Below are 23,006 nucleotides of genomic sequence, written 5' to 3'. Positions count from 1 at the left end.
TCAGAAGGGCCAGCAGTCCAGTGACCAGCAGTGACACAAATGAAGAGCACTTCCATAAAATTTCTCCAGATTTCCACATGCTGTAGGCAGTAGTTCACTACCTTCAGCCTTCCTGGGGTTTATTAATAGCTGCCACCCCCCTCAGCTTTGGAACAAAGAATTGTATTTTAAGTTTCCAGCCTTGTTTCTAACAAAATTCCAAACTCGTCTCCGTATTTCCACCGGAGTGCAAAGCGAGCTCCTAAAGAGCAGGTTTGGTATCAAATCTGCAGCTACCTCTGGACTGCAGCACAAAGAGGCCACAGTGCTGGATTATCTCCCAATCTCTGCATTGCTCGGGAGGGGCCAAACTGGCAAACACCACCAGGACCTTCCAATTCTCACAAAAGAGCTTAAACCAGCACTACAGCACCTCTGAAAAGCCCCTGAGAGCCCATCCCAGGCACAGCGAAGTGAGGAAACCCAGGGACAAGCACCAGTCAGGAACTGTTGCAACAGGAAAACCACTGGATCATCACAGAATGTCCTAAATAGGAAGGAACCCCCAAGGATCCAATCCAACTCCTGGTCCTGCACAGACACCCCAACAATCTCACCCTGTGCACCCCTGGGAGCGTTCCCAAGCACTCCCAGAGCTCTGGCAGCTTTGGGGCCATGAAAAAACTCAGCACACCCCAGATTTTGCTGATGAGATAGTACCAGGAAGGACCTCCCCAGTACCCAGCCAGGGTGCAGAGCTTTACAGGCTCAGGACCAGCAGTATATCTATTTTCTCCATTTAAGGTGACAAAGCCGCACAGCATCACTGAATTGAGGCCCACTGAGAGACATTCTTTGCCTAAAAGTGCAGAGCAGAAATTCTCACAAGACAAAAGCTCTGTCACCAGACCTGAAGATGAGACTTTAATGCCAAACCTCATACTGAGAAGGGTCACAGCAGATCCACCCCTGGGAGTCCAGGCAGGAGGCAGCTCCCATGGCATTAGAGCCCCCTCCTCCCTTGCTATTGTTCTCATGTCTCTCTGCCAAGCCATACTAAATAAAATAATAATAATGTACTTTTCATTCTGTGCCAGCAGATTTTTGGCTCTCTGAACTTTTGATGTCTGCTCGATTCGTTGCCCCAAAAGCTTCTGGGAGTGAACAACATCATTAAACACAAGCTCAAAGGATGGCAACCTTGATCATTTTATTGAAGTGAGAACACAAGCCTGGCTTATCGTTGGTCATCAACATTCTTTGCATGCTTATAAATGAAATGAAAGGAACAGAGGGGAAATGGCCTGCAAATGCTGTTTTATTTAATCTCAATTTCCTCCCTGGAAGGAATACATTTTTTTCTTAGCTGGGTTAAGAAAAGTATAGAATGGGTTGGGTTGGAAGGGACCTTAAAGCTCACCCAGTCCCACCCCTGCCATGGCAGAGACACCTCCCACTACCCCATAGTGCTTCAAGCCCTGTCCAGCCTGGCCTTGGACACTTCCAGAGATCCAGGGACAGCCACAGCTTCTCTGAGCATCTTGTGCCAGGGCCTGCCCACCCTCACTGGGGAGAATTTCTTCATCTCTAACCCAAATCTCCTCCCTTTGCAGTTAAATCCATTCCCCTTTGTTTTATCACTCCATGCTCTCGTCCAAAGTCCTTCTGCAGTCCTCTTGTAGCCCCTTTATTGTTAACTGGTGGGTTTTCTGAGGGCAAAGCAATTCTGGAGCAGAAGAACCTCCCAAGTAACACCAAGTACCTCAGAGATTCCCTCCTCAGTCTTTTCCATTCAAGCTGTGCTTGGAGGCCCAAGGTTTTAGAAATCCCAAGTCTCCCCCAAAACACAAAGTTCAGGGTTTGCATTCAGAGTATTCCGCGACCCCAGCAGTGACTGTCTTGGTAATTTTATTGTGCTTGAACAGATCCCTCCCCCTTGGCACAAGAAACAAAGATGCAGCTAATTAGGGCACAAAAAGAACTGCACATCTATACTTTCAGTTCTGAGTTCCACCCTCTTTCCCAAAGAACTTCTTTATGGAATACAATCCCTTTGTCCTTTTACAAAGAGAATCTAGGCAGAATTAATCACCTACACCTCCAAAACACCACACACCTAGGGGAAAAAAGCAGCTACATGAAAGCCTGCATTTAAATGCTGGTTTGTGTTCTCCCAGGGAACCTGGCACAGGTTCACTCAGGAACACGTTTGTTTTTCACAGGGAATGCAGAAGGGGAATGTCTTGATTCCATTGGGTCAGTGACTCAGTAAACAGCTCAAGCCCTTAACAGGCACATGAGCAGAACCAGGTGATGGTGGGAGATTCTCCAAGTTCTTGGATTGTTAAAAATTCCCCATAGTAAAAGCTGACCGTAAATGCTACGTAACTGACACAAGGTAATTCCAACCATAACTCTGGCAGGCTGCTCCAGGTGCTGGGCCCTGCACATCCAGATTTATTTGATAGGAACACACAGACTGGGCACAACCCAGATAAGGGGCTCACACTCATCTTCACTCAAATCTAACATGAGGTCTTTATCTTTAATGGATCTAATATCTTAAACCCCAAACCAGATAAGGAGCCCTCACAGGTGTAATGCCTTAAGGACACATTCCCACTGAGTCCAGAGTGTTCTAGGACTGTGGGAGCTCCCAAGGACCAGGACATTTTGGATCTGCAGGAAAGCAGCACAAATATCACAAAATCACTGGTTTGGCATAGAACAGATCCTAAAGATAACCTTGTCCCTGCCATGGGCAGGGACATCCTGCACTCTGCCAGGTTGCTCCAAGTCCTGTCCAACCTGGCCCTGAACACTTCCAGGGATATACACTGGGTCCACCTTCACCACCTAAGCTGCAGAAATTTTCTATCTACATTTGCCACCTCTCATCTGTTAATGACAATTATTACTCTGTTGACTGTCAGGACTGGGCATCACAAGAGTAGGGCCATTCACAGAAGGCTCAAAAGGGATCGAAATCCTACAGCTAAAAAAAACCACCATTGAAGACATCAGCAGCTGTACAAGAAGTTATGAGATGCAGGCTTTTCCAGTTGCTCACTGAAGGGTGTGTGAGAGAACTGAGCTTATTGTCCCTCCTGCAGGGCCATCTGCACCCACTCCAGCTGCTTTCAGTCCCCTGAGAGGGACAGGCCATGTGCTGACCAGAGGGCGACTGGTCCTTAAAACAGCTGCACTTCTCATCTCAAGTATCAACCTAATTAAAAACAGCTCCAGAATAACACTGCACATCTCCAACACAATGGCTAAAACATGCCAATGGTCTGGGAGAACAAATGCAAGGATCTTTTCCCAGGTTGTCTTTGCTGGCTTTTGGAGAAACTTGGTGTTGAGATTGATTCAGATGTAGCCAAATGGTCTATGAAACCAGGACAGACAGGAAATGAAGAGAATAAACATCCCCTTTAATTGTTTGGTGTTGACACAATTTTGGTGGGTCCAAAATTCATCCGGTTGGGATCAACACACTTACCTATCATCCCTGTTGGGCAATAATCCTGAGTTCCTTCCTGGAATACAAGACAGTGTCTTTATAACTCGGGAGTGCAAAGGGATCTGAGGATGGAACATCTATTTACAGGGACAGCCTAATGCTTGCTGAGCCACAGAGGGATAACCAAGCACTTCAACGTCAGGGGGATGTGGAACTAAAAATACCTAAAAGCAAAAATGCTGTGGAAACTGAGCCAAGAAAAAGGCAAAAATTAGCTCTGTTGCTTCAAAAACTACCACTGAGACAACTAAATCTTGCAGATGATTTATACCAAGCTGGGTTGCTGTAACTAAGATACTGTAATGGCCTTTCTTTCCAAGAAAGCCAACTGATGGCCTACTTTTAGGAAAAGTTCATGTTTTTTCTCAAAAACTTCAGGCTCACCTTTCTGCAACCTTGCCTTCTTGTCCAAAGAGACAAACTATAAAACATCAACGTGCAACACATCAAAAGCACAGCTTTTTATTTTCTTCACTATTTAAAAATTTAGATTGGACTGCTGGAGATGAGCCTCCCTGGAGCAGGAAGCAGTGAGGTAATGTTACTTATGCAAATTGTCCCTCATTCTGTCTCAGGGGTTTCAAGTTCACTCCCTGGACGCTGACCCAGCGGGGTCACACACATTTCAGCCCGACAAAGCTGGACAAGCAATTTTTTCCCTAAGCAAAGCATGATTGCTTCTTTGTTTAAATCCCTCTGTAACTAGAAATTAATGCTGGGTGATGTAGCCAGAGTTTGAAGCTCATTTTCTCCAAAGCCTGCCTAAAGTGACTGCAATGGATGGAATTATCCAAGAACATAATTCGCCTCAAAATAATCAGCAGTACCAAGCAACCTCCAAATTCCTTCTCCTGATGACATGACCCCACCCTGTGCATGCACAAGACATTTTTCTCTCAGGCCACTCCTGCTGATGACTCCTTTTATTGTTTTCCACAGGTTGGTTTCCTCTTCCCCAGCACCTCCAGCTGCAGGAGGAGCTCTGTGCCCCATCAGTCACCGAGGGCAGGAGCAGCTCACAGAATCCCAGGGCATCAGCACACCAGGAATGTGACACTAACAGGTCCTGCCACCTCCCAGATAAATGCAGGTCACTGCACTCAGGTTTCAGCCAAACTGATGGACACCTTCCAAGGAAGTTCTCTGTTCTCAGGTGTCATGACTGAGCTCAGCCAAATCCACCCCTCTGCCTAATAACCGAGGGAATAAATGAATTTCTGCTCTTCATTCTACAAAACCATTCTTCTTTACAGAGCCCAACTGCCCTGCCATGAGAATTCCTGACAAGACTCCCTTAGTTCAAAGCAGATTCTCTGTCATATCCTACACTTAATACATACACACAAAAATCATACTCTAAAGTCACATTCTTGGCTTTGAGCTGTTTTCACTGCTATTTTACAAGCTCTACAGCATATCCTACTCGAATTACCAGCATTCTGATGATTGTGTTGTTAGAATTTATGACAAGGAATGTCAAACCCCTCCTCTGAGCCCTTCCAGCCCTGGAGGAGCCCAACACTCCTATCTGGTGTGCAGTTACATCTCATTTAGCAGCTTAAATGGTCAAACAGATCAGGCTAACACAAGAACTTCCATTACTTACTGTGCAGCATGAAGCACCCTGCAGACTCTACAGTACATCCCCCTACCCTGGGAAAAACGCCAGCTCCACTGAGACTCTGAATCCACCTGCTCCTGAGAATTACAGAATTTGGGAAGTGCTCCTTTCTTAGTATTCCTTTGACACAGCCCATTATTTCCTAGTCTGTTTTCAGTAACTCCACAGAAGGTAGACTCAGGTAGTAAAATGCTCACACATGTGGAATCATCACTCCCCAAAACTGTACTAATGCTAAAAGCAAGTTGGGAGCCATCCACCCCCACATGTACTCTCCTCAGTTTAACACCAGCACATTCCTGACCCTGGGTCTTTCAGAACTGAGGCCCCTTGATGCCAACCATGGAGCAAGGCTTGGAGTTCTTTTGCTATTTTGTGTTCTTAAATGAATGATGGGCATAAAAATCTTACCTAGCGACATAAAACATCTATTCCTGGACCAGTAAGGAAAACAGATACACCAGGGAAACTCCAAGTATTAATCACAAACAAGACCACCACAATGAACATCAAACTGATGAACTGTGCTCTATACAACTCATCACCTGCTTGTGAGCGTGGTCGTAAGAGTTGATGTGGTTGTCAAACTCTTGGTGCTTCTGGTACTGCTTGTCACAGAGTTCACAGTAGAAGTTTGCTCGGAGGTCTTCCAAAGCCTTGGCAATGGCCTTTTCTTTATCAACATAATCCTGAAAAATTAACAAAAAGTGCTTATATTATGTGTCCTGGAGAACAGGCTAGAAGGTGATGGGTTAGTCATTTAAGGAAAAACAAGTGCTTAATAAAAACTTAGTGCACACTGATTATATTTATTCCAGGATCACTGAGGTTGGAAAACACCTCCAAGATCACTGAGTCCAACCTGTGCCCAATGCCCACCTTGTTCCCAGCCCAGAGACTGAGTGCCACGTCCAGGTGCTCCTTGGACACCTTCAGGGATGAGCACTCCAAACCTCCCTGGGCAGCCCCTGCCAAGGCCTGAGCACCCCTTCCATGGGGAAATTCCTGCTGATGTCCAACCTGAGCCTCCCACGTCCCTGTTCCCTGGAGCAGAGCCCGACCCCCCCTCACTGCCCCTCCTGTCAGGGAGTTGTGTAGAGCCACAAGGTTCCCCCTGAGCCTCCTTTTCTGCAGGCTGAGCCCCTTTCCAGCTCCCTCAGCCCCTCCTGGGGCTCCAGCCCCATGCCCTTCCCTGGGCAGGCTCCAGCCCCTCAGTGTCCTTCTTATCCTGAAGTACCCAGAACTGGACACAGCACCTGAAGTCCCTCAGCAGTGCCAGCTCAGGGGACAGTCACTGCCCTGGTCCTGCTGCCACCCCAGTCCTGGGACAGCCCAGGTGCCACTGGCCTCTTGCCTACCTGGGCACTCCTGGGCTCACGTCCAGCTGCTGCTGACCAGCACCTCCAGGCCCTGTCCAGTTTTCCAGTCACTTTGTCCCCACTTGTAACATCCCATGGGGTTGCTGTGACACAAATGCAGGTCCTAGCACTTGGTCTTACTGAACTCAGCTTACCAAGCTGAGCAGCCTTTGCAAATTCCCTGGTGGGATTCCAGAACTTCGCAGTGCTACCGACCTCGGCGCTATTTGTTATCCAGGATATTCTGGGTAATAATCACAGAATATTCTGCATTGGAAAAGTCCATAAGGACTGAAAATCCCCAGGTCATAGCAGAAGTATCACTAAAAGGAGACTGCTTAAAACAAGGCCTGCAGTGCTGATTGGGGAAGGCAGCTCTGCCTCAGGGGAGCCTCCTGGATTGACTGTGCTCCAAGGAGAGGTTCAAAGCCTCAAGCTAACCCAGAGACACTGGGAGATAACTCTGAGACACACTGGCAGAGAGACACACTGCATCAAACTTAGGAGGAACCCTGCCTTTGGAACAGAACCTTACCACTCTAAAGCTAACACTGCTCCATTTTGAGTGCTAAGAGATGTCTGCTTGATCTTGGTTTGGCTGCCTGAATTCAGGAGGGAGGAATATGGCTCTGGCTGGGAACAACCTTTCAGAGCTGGCTAAGCTTAGTCCACTCCAGTGAAATATTCCCAGGAGCAGAACTGCCCGTCAGGCTGGGGTGAGCACAGTGCCCACACTGCAGTGGGCACAGGGAGCTGCATTCAATGGACAGGAGAGGGAGACAGCCTTGGGGTGCTGAGAGGGGGGAAAACCAAACCCCCAGGCAGAGATGAGGTGTCTCACCTGGCAATAGCCACATCCTTCCCTCTTTTGCTACAGGTTTTGAATATGCACCAAGCTCTGGGACTGGGGAAATCCCAGTTCCTCAGGTGGCTGCACTGGCTGGAAATCCAGGTGAGGAAGGAGCCTGTGCTGTCCCCAGGGCTGCTGCACACGTGGGGGCTCTGAGATGCACCTGGTGCTGGGACACAGGAACCTCAGGGCTAAGCAGCTGTTCCCTCTTGCCAGGCTCTATCAATTACAACCCCACCAGCAGAATTAATAAAACATCACCACTCTTCACAAGCTCCCTGGGGGAGGTTTACCCTGAGGAGGTGGAAGCTTTTACTCAAAATCAGCTACAAATGCTGCATCACAATGCAGACTGTACTCACTGCAGCACTCCCCATATAACCACTGACCACAGGCATTTCAACTGGAATAAAGAGAAATTATATAAAAAAACAGCCTAACATTAGAGAAAAAGCACTTAAGGATCTTTTATTCCATCTTCAATACAAACTTCCTATGGGAAGCTTCCTTCCTCAGCAAGAGGAGGCAGCAAACATTTAAGACAGAAAACTTTGAAAGGTTTTTCCTGTAAATTTCAGATCTTGTTCAAGGCAATATGTTTTATCTCCTTGTTACCACATCAAAATGGCATTAAAATAACAGTACTGAGTGTGTTTTATATGATACAAAATTTATATAAAAAATTTCAACACCTGAGGAGAAGAAAAAAAAAAATCTAAAAAAATGTTAGTGCTCATGTTTGGGATTGTTTTCAATTTAAAGCACTGTTCCCTTCTACGTAAAAAAGGAAGCAACTTCCTGCTTCCATCAATTACTAGATGCCCTTGTTAAGGGAAAAAAAAAAAAAAAAAAGAACAAGAAGAAAGAAAAAAAAAATCAACAAATCTGGAGTTTGGAGCCTGAAGCAGGTCCCCAGGAAGAGAAGAAAGGAAAACAGCAGCGTGAGCTCCACAGAACACGGACGTTTAAAGTTCCTCTGAATCCCAGGCAAGCTTCCTGTGACATGTGTAGGATTCTTTGAGCAAGCATCCTGTGGCTAAACAATGAAACCTAGCCATTTGAGTGATCAGAATCTATACAAAAGAAGGGAATTAAAAAACATTTCTTGGCTGCAGAGTTATCAGAAATTCCTCTGAGGTTCCCTGAATGGCTGATCAGGATGCACCGCCATTGGTAGTTACATAATGGGCTCCTGTGGAGCAGCAAAAAAGTAACAGCTGCAGAGATTTTTCACAGATTAATACCAAAATGCAAGGGGCTAAGGATGAACAGAGCTAATAAAAACCCACTGGAGCTGGGAGACACTGCTACTGCTCCAGTGCTCCTGCAAAAAACCTGTGCTGGATGAGGGCAGGAAGAAAAAGGAATCTCAGAGCAACACAGGCTGGGCTGCATTTGGAAAGACAGTGCTAAACCCCAAGAACTCCAGGATCACACAATGGGCTTGGCTGGGAGGGGAACTTGAAGCTCATCCAGCCCCACTCCCTGTGATGGGCAGGGACACCTCCCACTAGAGCAGCTTGCTCCATGCCTCATACAACCTTCCGGGATGGGGAGTCCACAGCCCCCATGGGTACCCAAACATCTGCAGTTCACTCACCAAGCAAGTCAAGGTCTCAAGAAAAAAATATATATATATAAAAAAAAGAGGAGAGGAGGCTATAAATTTTCATAGCTGAACAAACTGCCTGAAGAATTAACTGTTCAGCTGGGGAAATGGAATTTTAGATTTGCCGAGGTTATGTTTAATTTTAATGGCATTGAAACTACTTTCCCATTATTTCTCAAATAATTAAAATTTATGCAAGACTGACACTTCATTTGGACATCTCAGGCTCTTCCTCAACCCTGGTACTCCCCAAATCTCTGGACAATTGAACAAGCAGGCTTTCCTAAGAGCTGATGGACCCAGGGGCTGGGAAGCAGAAGAGTGGATTAAAGGATGAGCAGAGACCATGTCTCCACAGAGAACCTGGTTGCAGTTAATCCAAGAATGCTCCTGCACGTCACGCTCAATCCCAACACCACAGCTCATTTTTATCAGCCCTTGGCTTACAAAATAAGCCCACAGGTTTTGTAAATCCCACAGAAATACAGAATTGTCTTTATTTTAAATGCTGCCTGAACAATTCTTCCAAAGAGCTCCAGCCCATCGATATCTCCAAGCTGAAGCCATGTTCTACCTTTCCAAAGCAAGCAGAATTTATGCAATAACATCACAATGTACTGCTCACTCCTCACTCAGTACAACACAAGGGCTCCTCCCCTCCCAGCTGGTAACTGCCCCTCTACCACCTGCAGGTTTTGTCCTGATCTGGCAGGCTCACTCGAAAAATCTGGCAGCCCTGGGTGCAGGGAAGGAAATGTCCTGCTCAGCCCAGGACTGTTCCTTCGAGAACAGGAGCAAAGCACACAGAGAAAAGTCCAACTGCTGTCCTGGGGCTCTTCAGCAGCTAAACAAGCAGGAAGGTTGATACCAGGAAGTGAATAACCAGTGTGTTAAAATATAAATCATCTCCACAACGACCAAACCCAAGAACAGGGAACTACCACCATCACTGCAGCATCACTTAGCCCCATGAGAACAGATCTTTTCTCAGCCAGCCCACAGACACTGTGATGTCAATGCCCCTCTCTCTGTACCTTGTACTTCTGCCTCAGCTCCTCGGTGTCTTCCTTCTCCACCTCCAGCACTCGCCTCCGCTCGGTGGCATCCTCGGCGTAGTCGAGCTGTTTTAAAAAAAATAAGAGAAGAAACGCAATTTGACCCATAAATACATTGCACTATCAAATCTACCAGAAAGCACAACTTTAACTGAAACAGGATCTATGCAAGTTTGCCTTCCCTGTTTTGTCACCCCAAGTGTAAAACAGGTCACTAAACCTCATGATGTGGAAGGCCCTGGCAGGCCCATGGCAGCTTTGGGAGGGGAAATCTCAGAGCCCAGGGATTTTGGGGAGCATCCAGACCCCAGAACTGAGGCTCACAGGGATAAACAGATGATGCACTCTGCAGACAAGTGTTTTCTTACCATGCTGCTTCAAGAGCAGTTGTTCTTTACCTTATATGCACAAACTCTCCCTTTGAAATCTCTTTGCCACCCATTGCCCAGAAGCCCTGCAGGGCAAGGGGAGCTCACCTCCATCTCCATCCGGCCCATGCCCATGACATCATACTTGACGACAATAGGGATGGGATCTGTCCTCCCTGGAAGAGGAACACACAGAGAGGGGTCAGCAGCAGCCCAGAACCATAGCTCACTGTACACATTGGGTTTGGGTGGTTAGAGATCTTGCCTTGGAGTGCAGAGACCAGAAAGCTACAGTGAACCAAACACGAGCCATTCTCACAGCTTACAGCCAACCCTGCACCCAGCTCCAAAGGCACCCAGGATGAGAAATGCATTTTCTGAACATTAACTGCTCATGTAAAAGCTTCTGGTGGTTAATGTTCCCCCATGACAAGCCCTGGGGCAGGGCTGATAACAGGACTTGAGCCTTCTCCTCAAGGCTTCCACATCAGGCTCCTCATCTTCCCATAAGAGTGAAGAAGCTGCTGATCACATTTCATTGTTGCAGCTCATGAATAATCGATTAGAACTTCCCTGTAAGGAATGTGGAAGCCTCCCTCCCACCAGCTTTTGCCTTCTCCAGGAGTAAGGAATGCTGAGGAGAAGGATGGCACAGAAGCCAAACCTCCCCCATCCCAAGCAGCCAGTCTAGGCCAGGGGTGGGTCCCTGCTCCCGCAGCCCGGAGCGATGCTGGCTGTGTCACCTGTAAGCTGTGAAAAGGACTGGTTGCGAAGAAAATTGACTTTGAACTAATCAAACTATGCTGGAGATTTTTTTTTTTTTAAACATATCTTTAATCCACTCATAACCAGCCAAACAAAGCAAAATGGGGCAGACAAGCACTTTACTACCACAGCTTTTTTTTTTTTTTTTTTTTTTTAATTTTAAATTATCATTATTTTGATTTTTACATCACAACTGGCACTGATGGTTGTGATGTAACCCACTGACAAAGTACTTACCTTCTCCAGTGCAAACCTTGAGTGAAAAAACAGAATGTTTACTTCCCTTATTATTGCTCTTGTTTGGTGTAAACAACTGTTTTGTTATACACACATACACAGGTATTATACCTTTGGGCTAAAAGACAGGTTGGCATCATGCCAAAATATTCCACTGCCATCCACATGTGCAGAAGGTTTAAATCTTTAAAACTGCCTCAGAAAACCTGGACAGATGTGAACTTTTTGCCAACATCAGTTATAATTCCTGCCAAAAACACAGCCCCAGAGGGGCTTTTGAATCTTAAAGTAGAGACATGTGGTTTTATTCAGAAATAAATCCATTTAATTAATTGCTTTACAGTTTTGTTGATATGCCCAGGAATTTGACAGGCAGGTATCTATCAATTCCAAAAGTAGTGATCACATTGATCTGCAATGGTTTGGACTGAGCTTTCCTTTGGATACTTAATGCTCATGTTTGACAAGGTTTCTCTTATGCCCAATGGTATAATACAGTAAGCAGTGACTGCAATTTTTAGCAAAAGGACCAAATTAAAGACAGGTTATAAAAATGACTTCCTAGGTGCAATATCACTTTCATAACGTCTCAGCCAGGGATTTACTGGTAAGTGGTGAATCCAAATGGAATGGCTGGCACCAAGTGCCAACCATTTATCACTCAAATTTTTTTCAAGTTTTTTTTTGTTTGGTTTTTGTTTTGTTTTGGGTATTTTTGGTTCAGTTTTGTTTTGTTTCTCCAGCAATTGAGATCTTTCGATGCAGCCTCATTGCCCTGGTAAACCCCTGCATACAAACAATACATCAGTACTTTTGCCTTCTAAGGCAGTCAAAGTTTTTTGGGTTGGTTTTTTAAATTCAAAATCTATTTGGAAATTGCAGTAGCAAGTGCTAGTGCCCATCGTGTTGGGGGGGGAAAAAAAATCAAGTTTGGACAGTATTAAAAATTTATGTTTAAACTGATTTTGGCAGTTCTAACACAAACAGAAACATCCCTTCTTAGCAATACCCTTTAATGAACAAGGATCAGACAAGTGTGCATAAAGAAAGGAAAGGAAAGGAAAATGAAAGACCAAGCAGAAGGATGATGGCTACAACAGAGAAAGTAAGCCTAACATTGGTGCACTGATGACAAAAGGAGTAATTCAGTCTGAAAATAAAAAATTACCACTGCTAAGTTTACCATCACCACAACAAGTCCAGGATCATAACGCTGTAAAAAAGAAACACCATTTGTTAGGCAGAAACCATTAGGGGCAGAAAATAGGCCGTTTGCAGGGAGGATGGGTTAAAAAAAAATAACAGGAGGCTTCTTGCTCACCCCTCCACCCCATGACCGTGCTCTGCCCTGCAGAACCAGGGAGCCACTGGAGCAGCTCTGACTCCTGCTGGGTGTTGGGAGAGCTCCGGGTGCCAGCCCCGCTCCGAGGAGGCACTGAGGCACATGTAAGCAGGCAATTTAAAAAGGAAACAAACCAGGACCTTAAGGAAGTAACAAATATTCAGGGCCAAAAGGAGCTCTGCTTGCAGGTGAGAGAATATTCCATGTGAAAAGTGATGCCTCTGTTTTAAACTGAACCATGATTCCATTACGAATGGAACCTCGTGTGTGACATCCAGGTGACAGGTGGCATGTCCAGGCATGTAGCACAGCTATGGCAGCAGTGCCAATCCCTCATGGATCCCCCTGGAGCCAGCTGGGGCAGCAGGACATGCTGCTGGGCACTGGGCTGGCCTCACCCCATGTCCAAGACAAGCCATGATGGTGAAGGGACAGGACAAGCTCAGGGCCCCCTCTCACCTGCTGGCTGCCAGGTGGGACATGGGGAGCGGCCAAAGGGGGAAATGGGACTCTCCAAGTTCAGCTCAGCACTTCTCTCTGAAGGAACTCCCTTGAGGAATGTTTATCCTCCTGCTGGCCATGACAAGGGGATCTTTCCCAGCAGGTAAACATGGCTTGGACGTTGGGAGCCTCCCAGGTTTGGGGTCCCTGCTGAGCTTTTCCTGTACACCAGCATGCTTTGAAGGGAATGTAAGCTTCCAAGGTCCAGAATTCCCACACTTCCTGCCACTCAGCAGGGCTGCAAGCAGTGCCACACAGACAGCTAATTTCCAGGGTAAATCCTGCTGTGTCCCTGTCCCAGCCCCCTGCAACATTTATTTTCTTTTTGAGGCAGGTCACAAACTCCCTCACAGACTGCTGATTGCACAGGCTGCAGACTCCAAAGCAGAGAGGGTTATTGCATAAAACACTTCCACACACAGGAAAAATCTTGTGGAGAGGACAGAGTAGGAACCCCCAGCAGGATGGAAAAAATAAACAGGTCACACAAGAGTCACACCTTAGAAAACCCAATCTCAACGTAAATTAGGTTAATAATGATTCCCTAGACTCAGAAATGAAATGAGATTCCCAAAGTGACTGGCTGTACTTGTTTTGCTTTCCTCTCCCCAATAAATGGGAAAACCTTTCTCCCAGCTTGTGAAAAATTGCTCAGACCTGAACAAACCCTGACAGCCACCCTTTCCCAGAACCCTGCAGTGGCAGAGAGCACGTGGCCAGGCAGGCTTCTCCAGATTCCCTCCTTTTTGGATATGAGCAAATACTTCCCCCCCCCCCCCCCCCCCCCTCAGTGTTATAAATTAATAAATCCTGGGAAAATTCATCCTAAGGCTTCAGGGCTTTGGTATCACACACAGGGCACACTGCACATGGAGCATGGGTTCTGGATACAGCATGGATGCTGCTCTGCCCTCTGGAAAGGGAATATCCCAGCTGGAGCAGCCATCTGATCCTGCCTGAAAATGCCAGCATTGCCAACACCAGCCCATGTTTTATCCTGTTTTTAACAAGCCAAAACAGAAAACAGTTTTCATCGGATTGGCAGATTCAGAGGAACTCCTCCCTCCAAATACAGCATCATGACAATAGAATCCCAGAATGGTCTGGGTTGGGAGGGAACTTAAAAACCAGTTCCTCCATGGAGCAGGGACACCTTCCACTATCCCAGATTGCTCCAAGCCCCATCCAGTCTGGCCTTTGACACTTCACAGATGGGGCAGCCACAGCTGCTCTGAGCACTCTGCGCCAGGGCCCCACCACCCTCACAAGGAAGAGTTTCCTCCCAATATTTAATGTAAATTGATCCTTTTTTAAATTTATAACGTCTACTCCTTGTCCTATCCCAACAGGTAAATTTGTCCATTAGAGACATTCAGATATAACAGGATGAAAAAAAAGTACTCCAAAAAATTCTATGTTAACATAATTGAAACAAATCTCTTTCAGTGTGTCCCTTATGCACAGTCTGTAAGCAGCACAGAAGTAACACAACAACGGTAATCCTGCTTGTTCTGCTGACATCTTCATAGAAATTCCCCCCAGGTACAAGCTTTGTAGGATCCAATCCCAGAGTACTGATTGATATCACACTTGTCACCAGAGGAGAATTTAATAAACTCAGCATCTCCAGAGGACACAGACAACAGCATCTGATCTTGTTGGACATGGAGGAGTTTTTCTTATTTGTTATCTTTATGCTGCAACTGAAATCCAGAGTAAGACACAACCTTCCAGGGGCTTTTAGCTGCTCCTGCAAAGGGACTATCACTCAGCTGCATGCAGGATAGTTTCATGACCACAGCACTGGGTTGCTCTGGTGGATAAGGGTTGGTTTGTTCAGTCAGTACAAGCTCCACTGCAGGCTCTGGAAGGGAAACTGGTGCCTGGAGTCAGCAACCAACACCTGCAGGAATGGATCCACAGGGACAGGGCTCACCTTCAGCTGCATTGTCTGGGAAAAGGGAGATAGGGAAGAGTTCCCGTGCTCATGAGGGAGTTGCATTTTCAAAGATGAGGATTTTGCAAGACTCCTGGGACTGTTTTGATACAGCATGGGGAGGGGGCTGGGTTCTGCTTCCAGGGAACAAGTGACAGGACAAAAGTGAACAGCCTCAAATTGTGCCAGGAAGGTTTAGGTTGGATATAGGGGAAATTTCTTCGTGGGAGGGATTGTCCAGTCTAGGCAGAGGCTGCCCAGCAACTCCCTCCAGTGGTAGAGTCCCCATCCCTGGAGAGATTTAAAAGTTGTGTAGATGTGACAACTGGGGACAGGGGCTACTGGTGCCCTTCGCAGCACTGGTCACTAAGAGTCTATGAGAAACCAAGAGCTGTCCTGTTGAAAATTCAGACTCCTCATTCAGTACATCAAAAGGGGAGAGGGGAAAAAATCCACTTGTTTTCACTGGTGCACAAGTCTGGGGTGCTCCTCACTGGCTAAAAATGACACCACGTTATCAAAATCATTCCAGCTGCTGCAAGAAGCAAATGAACAAACAAGGGCAAGCTTTAATCCTGGTCCCCTTAGGGAATTAGATTTGTGAGCTCATCCTGTTTGTGTCAGATTTCTGGAAGGGGTCAGAATAATCAAGAGACTCGAACAAAGGTCCATCATCCTTGGTGGCAAACAAAGTTCCAGAGAGGAGAAAAGTGTTTTCCAAGAACACAGAAACTGCTCTGTGAATTTAATCCTTACGAAGCAGGGGAGAAATGACAAGAGAAAGTCAAGTCATAAACACCCCAGTAATGTGGAAAACTTCCAATGGGAGCTCAAAACTTCACAGACACACAAACCAAGGGTGCCACTTGCAGAAAACCAAGCTGAGGTTTGGCACTGAGGCACCAAGCAGAGCTCCTTGAACTTTTGCAGGGAAAGGGACCTAGTGGAATCTGGGGAGAAAAGACATCCTTACCCCAAATGCTGGACAATGGATTAAAGAGCAACACAGAAGGTGCTGGAGCAAGAACATAATTCCTGGTTGATTTAGGATAGGAATTCAAGGTAAGAGTTGCTGTCTGTGTTCATCTTGGTAAGTGGACAGGGCTGAAGGGTCTGTCTGACTCAGGGCAGCACTGAGGAGCAAGGCAGGCTGTGCACAGCCATGGCCTCTCCCTTCCTCACACTCCTCTCTCCCAGTTTAATAAAATTGCTCTTCCATTGCACCAGCACAAAGCACCAGAAGGCCTCATCCCAGGCCAGGCTAAGGCGTCTGTCACAACAAACACGTGACACTGAAAGCACAATGATTTCAGATTTCACTGGCTACACCCACTCCAGCAACACAAACTCACCACCTGTTATCAAGGGAAGGATCTTGCATCTCCAAAAGCAAACAAGGGGGCAACTGCTTCCCTCAAAGGACACTGAGGCACTGAGCAAACCTCCCTTTCACTCTGTGGTCTGCTGGGTTTTAACACAGCAGTGAAGGATGGGTATGATGACAGCAGCCAGGTTTCTCAAGCTAAGTTGACATGAAAACATCACTTTTAGAACCACTGGCATGATTTGTGTTGCAAACACAAGCATGGAAATGTTCCTCCATGCCAGGATTGAGGTTCCTGGGAGGACATGTGAAGATACAAGAAGATAAGAGAGTGATCACAGCTATTTCTTGGGCAGTCTTGAGACTGCCAAACCAAACCATACCTAATGAATAAAGGCACTGTCAAGAATTTTTATCTGCCGCTCCTGTGTTTTCCTGTATTACAAAGCTCCAAAACCCAGAAAGGAATCTGACACCCCTCAGTCCCTCAGATGCTCATTGTCCCATGCTCACAGGCCTGACACACATCCACCGTCTGCCCCCAGGAGATCAGAGGAGCCAACAAATGGAAAACACATTAATATCTGAGCTGAAGCCATTTGGTGAGCGGGTGCTAGTGCCAGGATTCAAGACCTTGGAATTCAAACCCTGAGCTCATTTCTCCAAACTGCAGCTGCCAAGTGATCACATTTGTGACTGATCTCAGTTGCTTCAGTGGTCAAAGCTTTGTTTATTGCTCCCCACAGCCCGAGGAAAACCCAGCAGAGGCAGCGCCCGCAGCCACCTGGCACTGCCTTGGAACAGGGACTGGGACCCAGCTCCATCCCACAGCCAGGGATCACCCCAGGGGCTGCCAGCAAAGGATATTTCCTGCCTGAGCCACAGGATCACGGCTGCACCTGCAGCTCTGAGCAGCTTCCAGCACTTGTCAGACGCTCCTGCTCCTCCACCCTGCTCAGCCCTTGGAGCAAGAGGGAATGTTTTCCTTTTCTGAACAGATTTGGGGAGGAATGTGCCAAAGAAGAACTGCACCATAGTGATGCTGAGGGGGAAAGTGCTAACTATATTTATCCTCACAGAATTTGCAAGTCAGAGCACAAATCCACTTGTGCTTTTTTCTTTTAATTGAAAACCATGCAACAAAAATACAGGTTGATGGAAGAAACAGATTTTAGCATTTGGTAACAAACTTGCTATACCTGACTTTGCTACCTAGCTGGATGTACTCATGAAAGAATAAAATAAATCCAAAGCACTTTTTATTAATTGCTGCTTCCTGTATCACCAGGATGATTTATACAGTCAGTGTAGGGCACACCTTGGTCAACAGGAACAGCACTGCCCTGACAGTCTGTACAGGTTTACTGCTTTCAGCCTGAGTGGAGAACAAGGATGCAGGAAGGGTTCCCAGCTCTGCATGGCACTGCCAAGAGCTCCCAAGACACAGGCATGGCCCTGCCCTCTCCTTGCACAGTTACATCAGCAGAGCTGCTCCCCAGGGAAGTGGAAGCAGCTCTTCTAGAACACTTACACTGAATTGATGCCAAAACTTGGCTACAACCATAAGCAAACATGAAGGAAGTTATTACTAAAAAGGCAGAGGAAGCTGGGGACAGAAGGCATTTCTTCAGGACCAAAGGCTACAGGGAAAGTTCCTGCCACTGCAAGGACCTGCCCCAAAAGGGGAGTCTGTCCTAAACAGAACCACATGCTGCTTCTATTTCCTGACTACTGGAGATAATCCAAATCCCAGCACAGACCAGCAACCACCCACCTTGAAACTCCTTTTGTTTTCACTCTGAGCATTTTCATGACAATAACCAAGCACAGAATGAGATGCCTCAGCCCTTGAGGAGCAAACACAGGAACTCCAGAGCTACACTGAGCCCCCACATTACCTGAGCTGTTTGATTCACAACTGAGGCACTGAGGAGCAGCTCTGCCATGACAAATCGTGTGATCTCTGTTGCCATAGCAAAGTACTACATTGGGATTCACCTCTCAGAGAAACCACAAAAGATCAGGATAATCTTGGTCTTGGGAATACTGTAGGAATGTGCAATAAATCAATGCCTTTAAACATACCAAATTAATCATACAGAACACAGCTTGTGGTGTAGGGGAACTTGTAACTGCTTCTATACAGGTGGGGCTGTTTTTAAATGGCAAAGGACACAATCAGGCAAGAATGTTTACAAGAGAGAACTTTAGAGAGGCAACTCTGTGTTAAATAATTACAGTTGTTACCCAGAATGGCTAAGGATGAGCTGGACCTGTCCACCAGAGCTGGTCAATCCTTCCTCAGAGTCCCCTCCATGTGGCCAGTAAACATCAAACCTTCCTCCTGCCCTCTCCAAACCCTCCCTGCAGAGCTGCACACCCTCCCCAGCCCCTGCTATGACCCAGGAAGCAGCAGGATAACCGCCTCAGTTTCCCCTGGTCTAATTAAATGAGATTAAACTGGTTTTAGTCTTGCAGATATACCTCTAGAATACTATTACTTCATATTAAACACACAAGCCCAAGAGAGAAAAAAAAATCCAGAAGTTTTCAGCACAATTATTTTTTTCAAACAAGACTAGTCAAAAAAATTGACAGGGAAAAGACAAAGAGCTTATAAAAATATTTTCAAATGTACAATTCAAATTATCCCATTTCTGCATGTCAGTCTCCTGGCTTTTCATAATACTACTTAATGGGAAATACTCATTCCAAGAGAAATCATTAAGAGTGTGGTTGAATTCTGATTTCCCTCAGCCCTCTCATTCTCCTCCTGACTTATGTAACTCCTGATTTATTCACAATCCTTGGGCTCATTTAGAACAGGACTTCACACAAAGGTCAGGCAATGCTTCTAAATGATCTTTTGCTAGTTTCATTTTTTCAGGAGACCATAAAATTCTGGATTATCAAATACAGGTGTTCCCCCAAAGATAAAACAGGCTACAGTCACCATTTTCTCACTTGTCAGAGTACAACCATCACATATCTCTATAGAAAAGTGGCTCCCTAAACCATATTTTCCAAACTAAAAAAGATTCCTGTCAACTGGCAACTCCCTCTCCTGCTTTTTCATATTCACTGGCTGTTAGCAAGCTGAAGCACCGTTTCCAAATATAACACAAGTTGTTTGTGGGAAAAAATTATGAAAAACATCATGGAAAAAGATGAGCTGATGGATGACTCTGCTAAATTCCTTATGAGTATCTCTGAAGCAGGACTCCAGCACTGGCATGGTCAGAGTCGACAGCACTTCCCTGCCTGATGCTCCACTCAGCACACATCTCAAATTCAGTGAAAGATGCAGATGTTTCAGCTAGAACACAGCTGGTGACAGCCACATCACTCAGAGCAGGGGCTCTGTGCTTCCCTACCCAAGGGCTCAGCTCTTCTCAGTAACAAGGTTTACACCACAAGGCAGCTGCCCAGGGAGTACAAAAAACTTCCTCTGGAATTTTCCTGAGAATGAGCCTCTTTGCACCACACCAGCAGATTTTTATCACCAGCAATTGGCATGTGTAGATTTTAGGCTGTTGCAGGTACCACCCAGAGACAGCTCAGCTCACCACTGGGTTCCATCCCCAGTGGGTAGTCAGGATGAGGGAACCCATCACAGGGTAAGGTCCTGCAGTGTGAGGTTCTTCCTGAACACCACCACAAGACAAGAAAGAAACATTTCTGCCTGGCAGATATAACATCATAACTCTCAGATTCAACAAAACTAAAGAGGGAGCCCCAGCTCAGATGAACATCTAGAATTAAAAGTGACATAACAAAACTCAGCACACTGAACCTATTCACTTCCTTTCAAGTTAAGCATGCAGAAGGTAGCTGAATGCAGCACCAATTCCACACAAGCAACCCCAAATTTTTGAGAGCTTGATGTAAGGACCTTCTCCAGGACATGAGACACCACAACACAGTTCAAAGCTGCTTGAAGGGGCTCTGCTTCTGCTGCACCTCCTCACCACAGGCTCTGTGAGATTCTAGGTTTAAGGAGTGCCAAGCAAGAAGAGTTTTAACAAGAAAACACCTACATCTCTTTAGAAACCTCTCCTGGTCTTTCCTGAACAAGGAAAGAGGGCAAGAACTTCTGTTCTGCTCCTCCCATCTCACTGCACATCAAATGACTTCACTCTTCGAGCTCCGAGAATGAGATTAAAATTGGATGCAAATATTTCCTTCCTGACATTTTATATTTGAATTTTTGGCCCAGTCTACAATTCATGCAGAAAGGTCACTGGATAATGAATTAAACACTCCCAACACAATCATCACCAATGCCACAGGCACAGGCTCTGGTTGCTGAGAACTCAGAGGAGGAAGGCTGGAGCAGCAGCAGCCTCCCTTCCACATCCCCTGCCTGCCCAGACTTCTGCAGAAGCTGGCTGGCAGGTGGACAGGGCACTTCTCCCTTCCAAAAGGGCTGAAATTCCTGCACATGCTCCAAAGCCTTCATTAGGAAGGCTTCAGCACTGCACTGGGTTAAACCAGGTGGGTTAATCTCACTCCTGTGCTCCTGTGACTATGCAGGAGGCACTGGAAAGCCTTCAGAGCCCATATCCACAATTTGCCTGTAGCTTCCACACGGCCCCGATCAGCAGAGCTCCAGTGACACGTGAGAGATCTGGAACAGCTCCAGCACAGTGAGAGGCACAGTGGGAACATCTAAATCTGGACAGGACTCCAAGTGCAAATTCCTGCTAGGCCCATGGGACATGGTGACACCACCACCCCCTGCCCCAACTCCAGACCTAGTCCCACAATCCACATTCATCCAGCACATCTGAGCCTGCAGCACCCCAGGCCCTTGGGGTGTGCCTTGGCATCCACTCAGGGCTGGGACAAAGCTTTTCCTTCTTTCAAGCCTCTGTGTTTCCACACTGGTGACACACAGAGCAATACAGGGCACCCAAAAGAGAGACCACACCAAGTTCCACCCCGTGATGCACATCCCATGTGCCAAAGGAAAGGCCCAGAGGTGACAGCTACAACTCCACCTGAGGCACAGCCCCAGCAGGAACATGAAAGGACTGGAGAGTGCCATGCATCAACCAGAGAGCTCCAATGAAACCATGTTAGAGGAAGCCAGAAGCATTAACCAGGAAGGCAGTCCAGCCTGAGGGGTTAGAGAGCCTTAGTCTGAGGGATTAATAAGCATTCCCAGCGTTTGGAGAACTCGTTACCTCTGCACAGTCCACAGCACAGACACTCCCATCTCTAACAGGCTCACTCATGGAAGATGGATTACCAGCTCCCAGGTCTTCAGACTACGGGAACATGAGTGAGTTATTGAAGGGCTCAGGGCACAGCTGAGCTTCAAATGCTTCCACAGATTTCTACAGAAATGGGGTTTAGTGTCACAGGAAGAATTTAGGCTTAACACAGCAAGGTTTGGTGTGTGCTGGGTCAACCAAGACCTTGGTGTCCCAGTGAGATTTGCTAATCCCTGACAAACTGCTGGGAACAGGAACAAGGCCAACCTGTGACAGTCCTGTGGAGAAACCAGGAGTGAGCCTCTTCCATCCAGAGAACCTCTGCCACCACTTCCCATCTTCAGTGGGCCCTTTCCTGGCCTTCTAATGGCTTCTGACTCCAGTGAGCGCTGACAGATCATGGGAACTACCTCAAATCTTTAATTCTTTTAATACCAAAACATCAGCACCATTGGAAGCTGCACAACTCCCTGTCAGTGTGGAAAGTGAATCCTCCTCCCTCCACGTTGACTCTCACACATCCACCACACACACAGCTCTAACCTGCACCAGCAAGTGAGGCAGCAGCTTCCACTTGCAAACTGCCAAATACAAAACTCAACAGTGCATTCACTTGGATACATTAAAAATGGAAAGAAAATCTAATCTAGGAACAAAAAGCAGAAATCATTTTGTTAAAGACTGAGGCAGGAGTTGAAGGTTTCAGACACAAGGGACTGGACTTACCCTGCAGTGATTTTCCCAATCCCTGGCCCAGCTTCCACCCATGTTTCTGGAGTAAGCGATGTCCAATATTATCCTGACAGACAGAACAGAGAAAACAAACCAAAAATATTCCAATAATATATTCTTCCCTTCCCGCTGACATTTAAACATGTGATGAGCAAGAGATTTTTCTACATATATATGCATGCAAAAAAATGCTACTGAAAAGGCAATATATGCCCAATAAAGGGAAAGACAAATGTCAAAAATTGCTGGCTAGAATTTTTCCAGGGGGATGGGTATTGGGGACGGTCACTTTCTGATGGTGTGCTGGGCAACTTTTGTGCATCACGTTTAAAAGAAATTAAAAAATAATAAAAATAAAAAGCAATGTGGGAGAAAATAAAGTGTACCAATAAAAATTGACGAGTAAAAAGCATAAAATCAAGCTATTTATACAATCATATCCATCACCTAGACAGCACCACTTAAGATTTTTTTCGTAAAGAAAATCTACAATGTCTTTAGTCATTTTGTTTGTGTGTCAGGCTTTAATAATACTGAGTAAGTTGTAAGTGCAAGACTGCCCCACCACTAGAAACCAAAACACAATCAGA

General features: G+C 46.3%; 1 protein-coding gene across 3 annotated transcripts in view; it reads right to left on the bottom strand.

Moving 5' to 3' along the window:
* Positions 1-22,949, bottom strand: part of GPATCH8 (G-patch domain containing 8) — a 32,901-nt gene extending 9,952 nt beyond the window's left edge. Inside the window, exons 1-5 of one of the 3 annotated variants that reach the window (XM_056512084.1) lie at positions 22,411-22,486; positions 12,534-12,578; positions 10,472-10,539; positions 9,975-10,061; positions 5,669-5,812 (exon numbers count right to left, since the gene is read on the bottom strand). In XM_056512084.1, coding sequence (XP_056368059.1) covers positions 5,669-5,812; positions 9,975-10,061; positions 10,472-10,498 — 258 coding nt within the window. In that variant the 5' untranslated portion in view covers positions 10,499-10,539; positions 12,534-12,578; positions 22,411-22,486. Of the gene's footprint in view, positions 1-5,668; positions 5,813-9,974; positions 10,062-10,471; positions 10,540-12,533; positions 12,579-21,654; positions 21,674-22,410 lie in introns of those variants that run through there. The other 2 variants (XM_056512083.1, XM_056512086.1) reach the window with 2 other exon arrangements.
* Positions 22,950-23,006: the final 57 nt, after the last annotated feature.

The sequence above is a fragment of the Oenanthe melanoleuca genome, chromosome 27, assembly GCF_029582105.1.
Source record: "Oenanthe melanoleuca isolate GR-GAL-2019-014 chromosome 27, OMel1.0, whole genome shotgun sequence".
Classification (NCBI taxonomy): domain Eukaryota; kingdom Metazoa; phylum Chordata; class Aves; order Passeriformes; family Muscicapidae; genus Oenanthe; species Oenanthe melanoleuca.
This window is presented reverse-complemented; position numbering and strand designations above follow the sequence as displayed.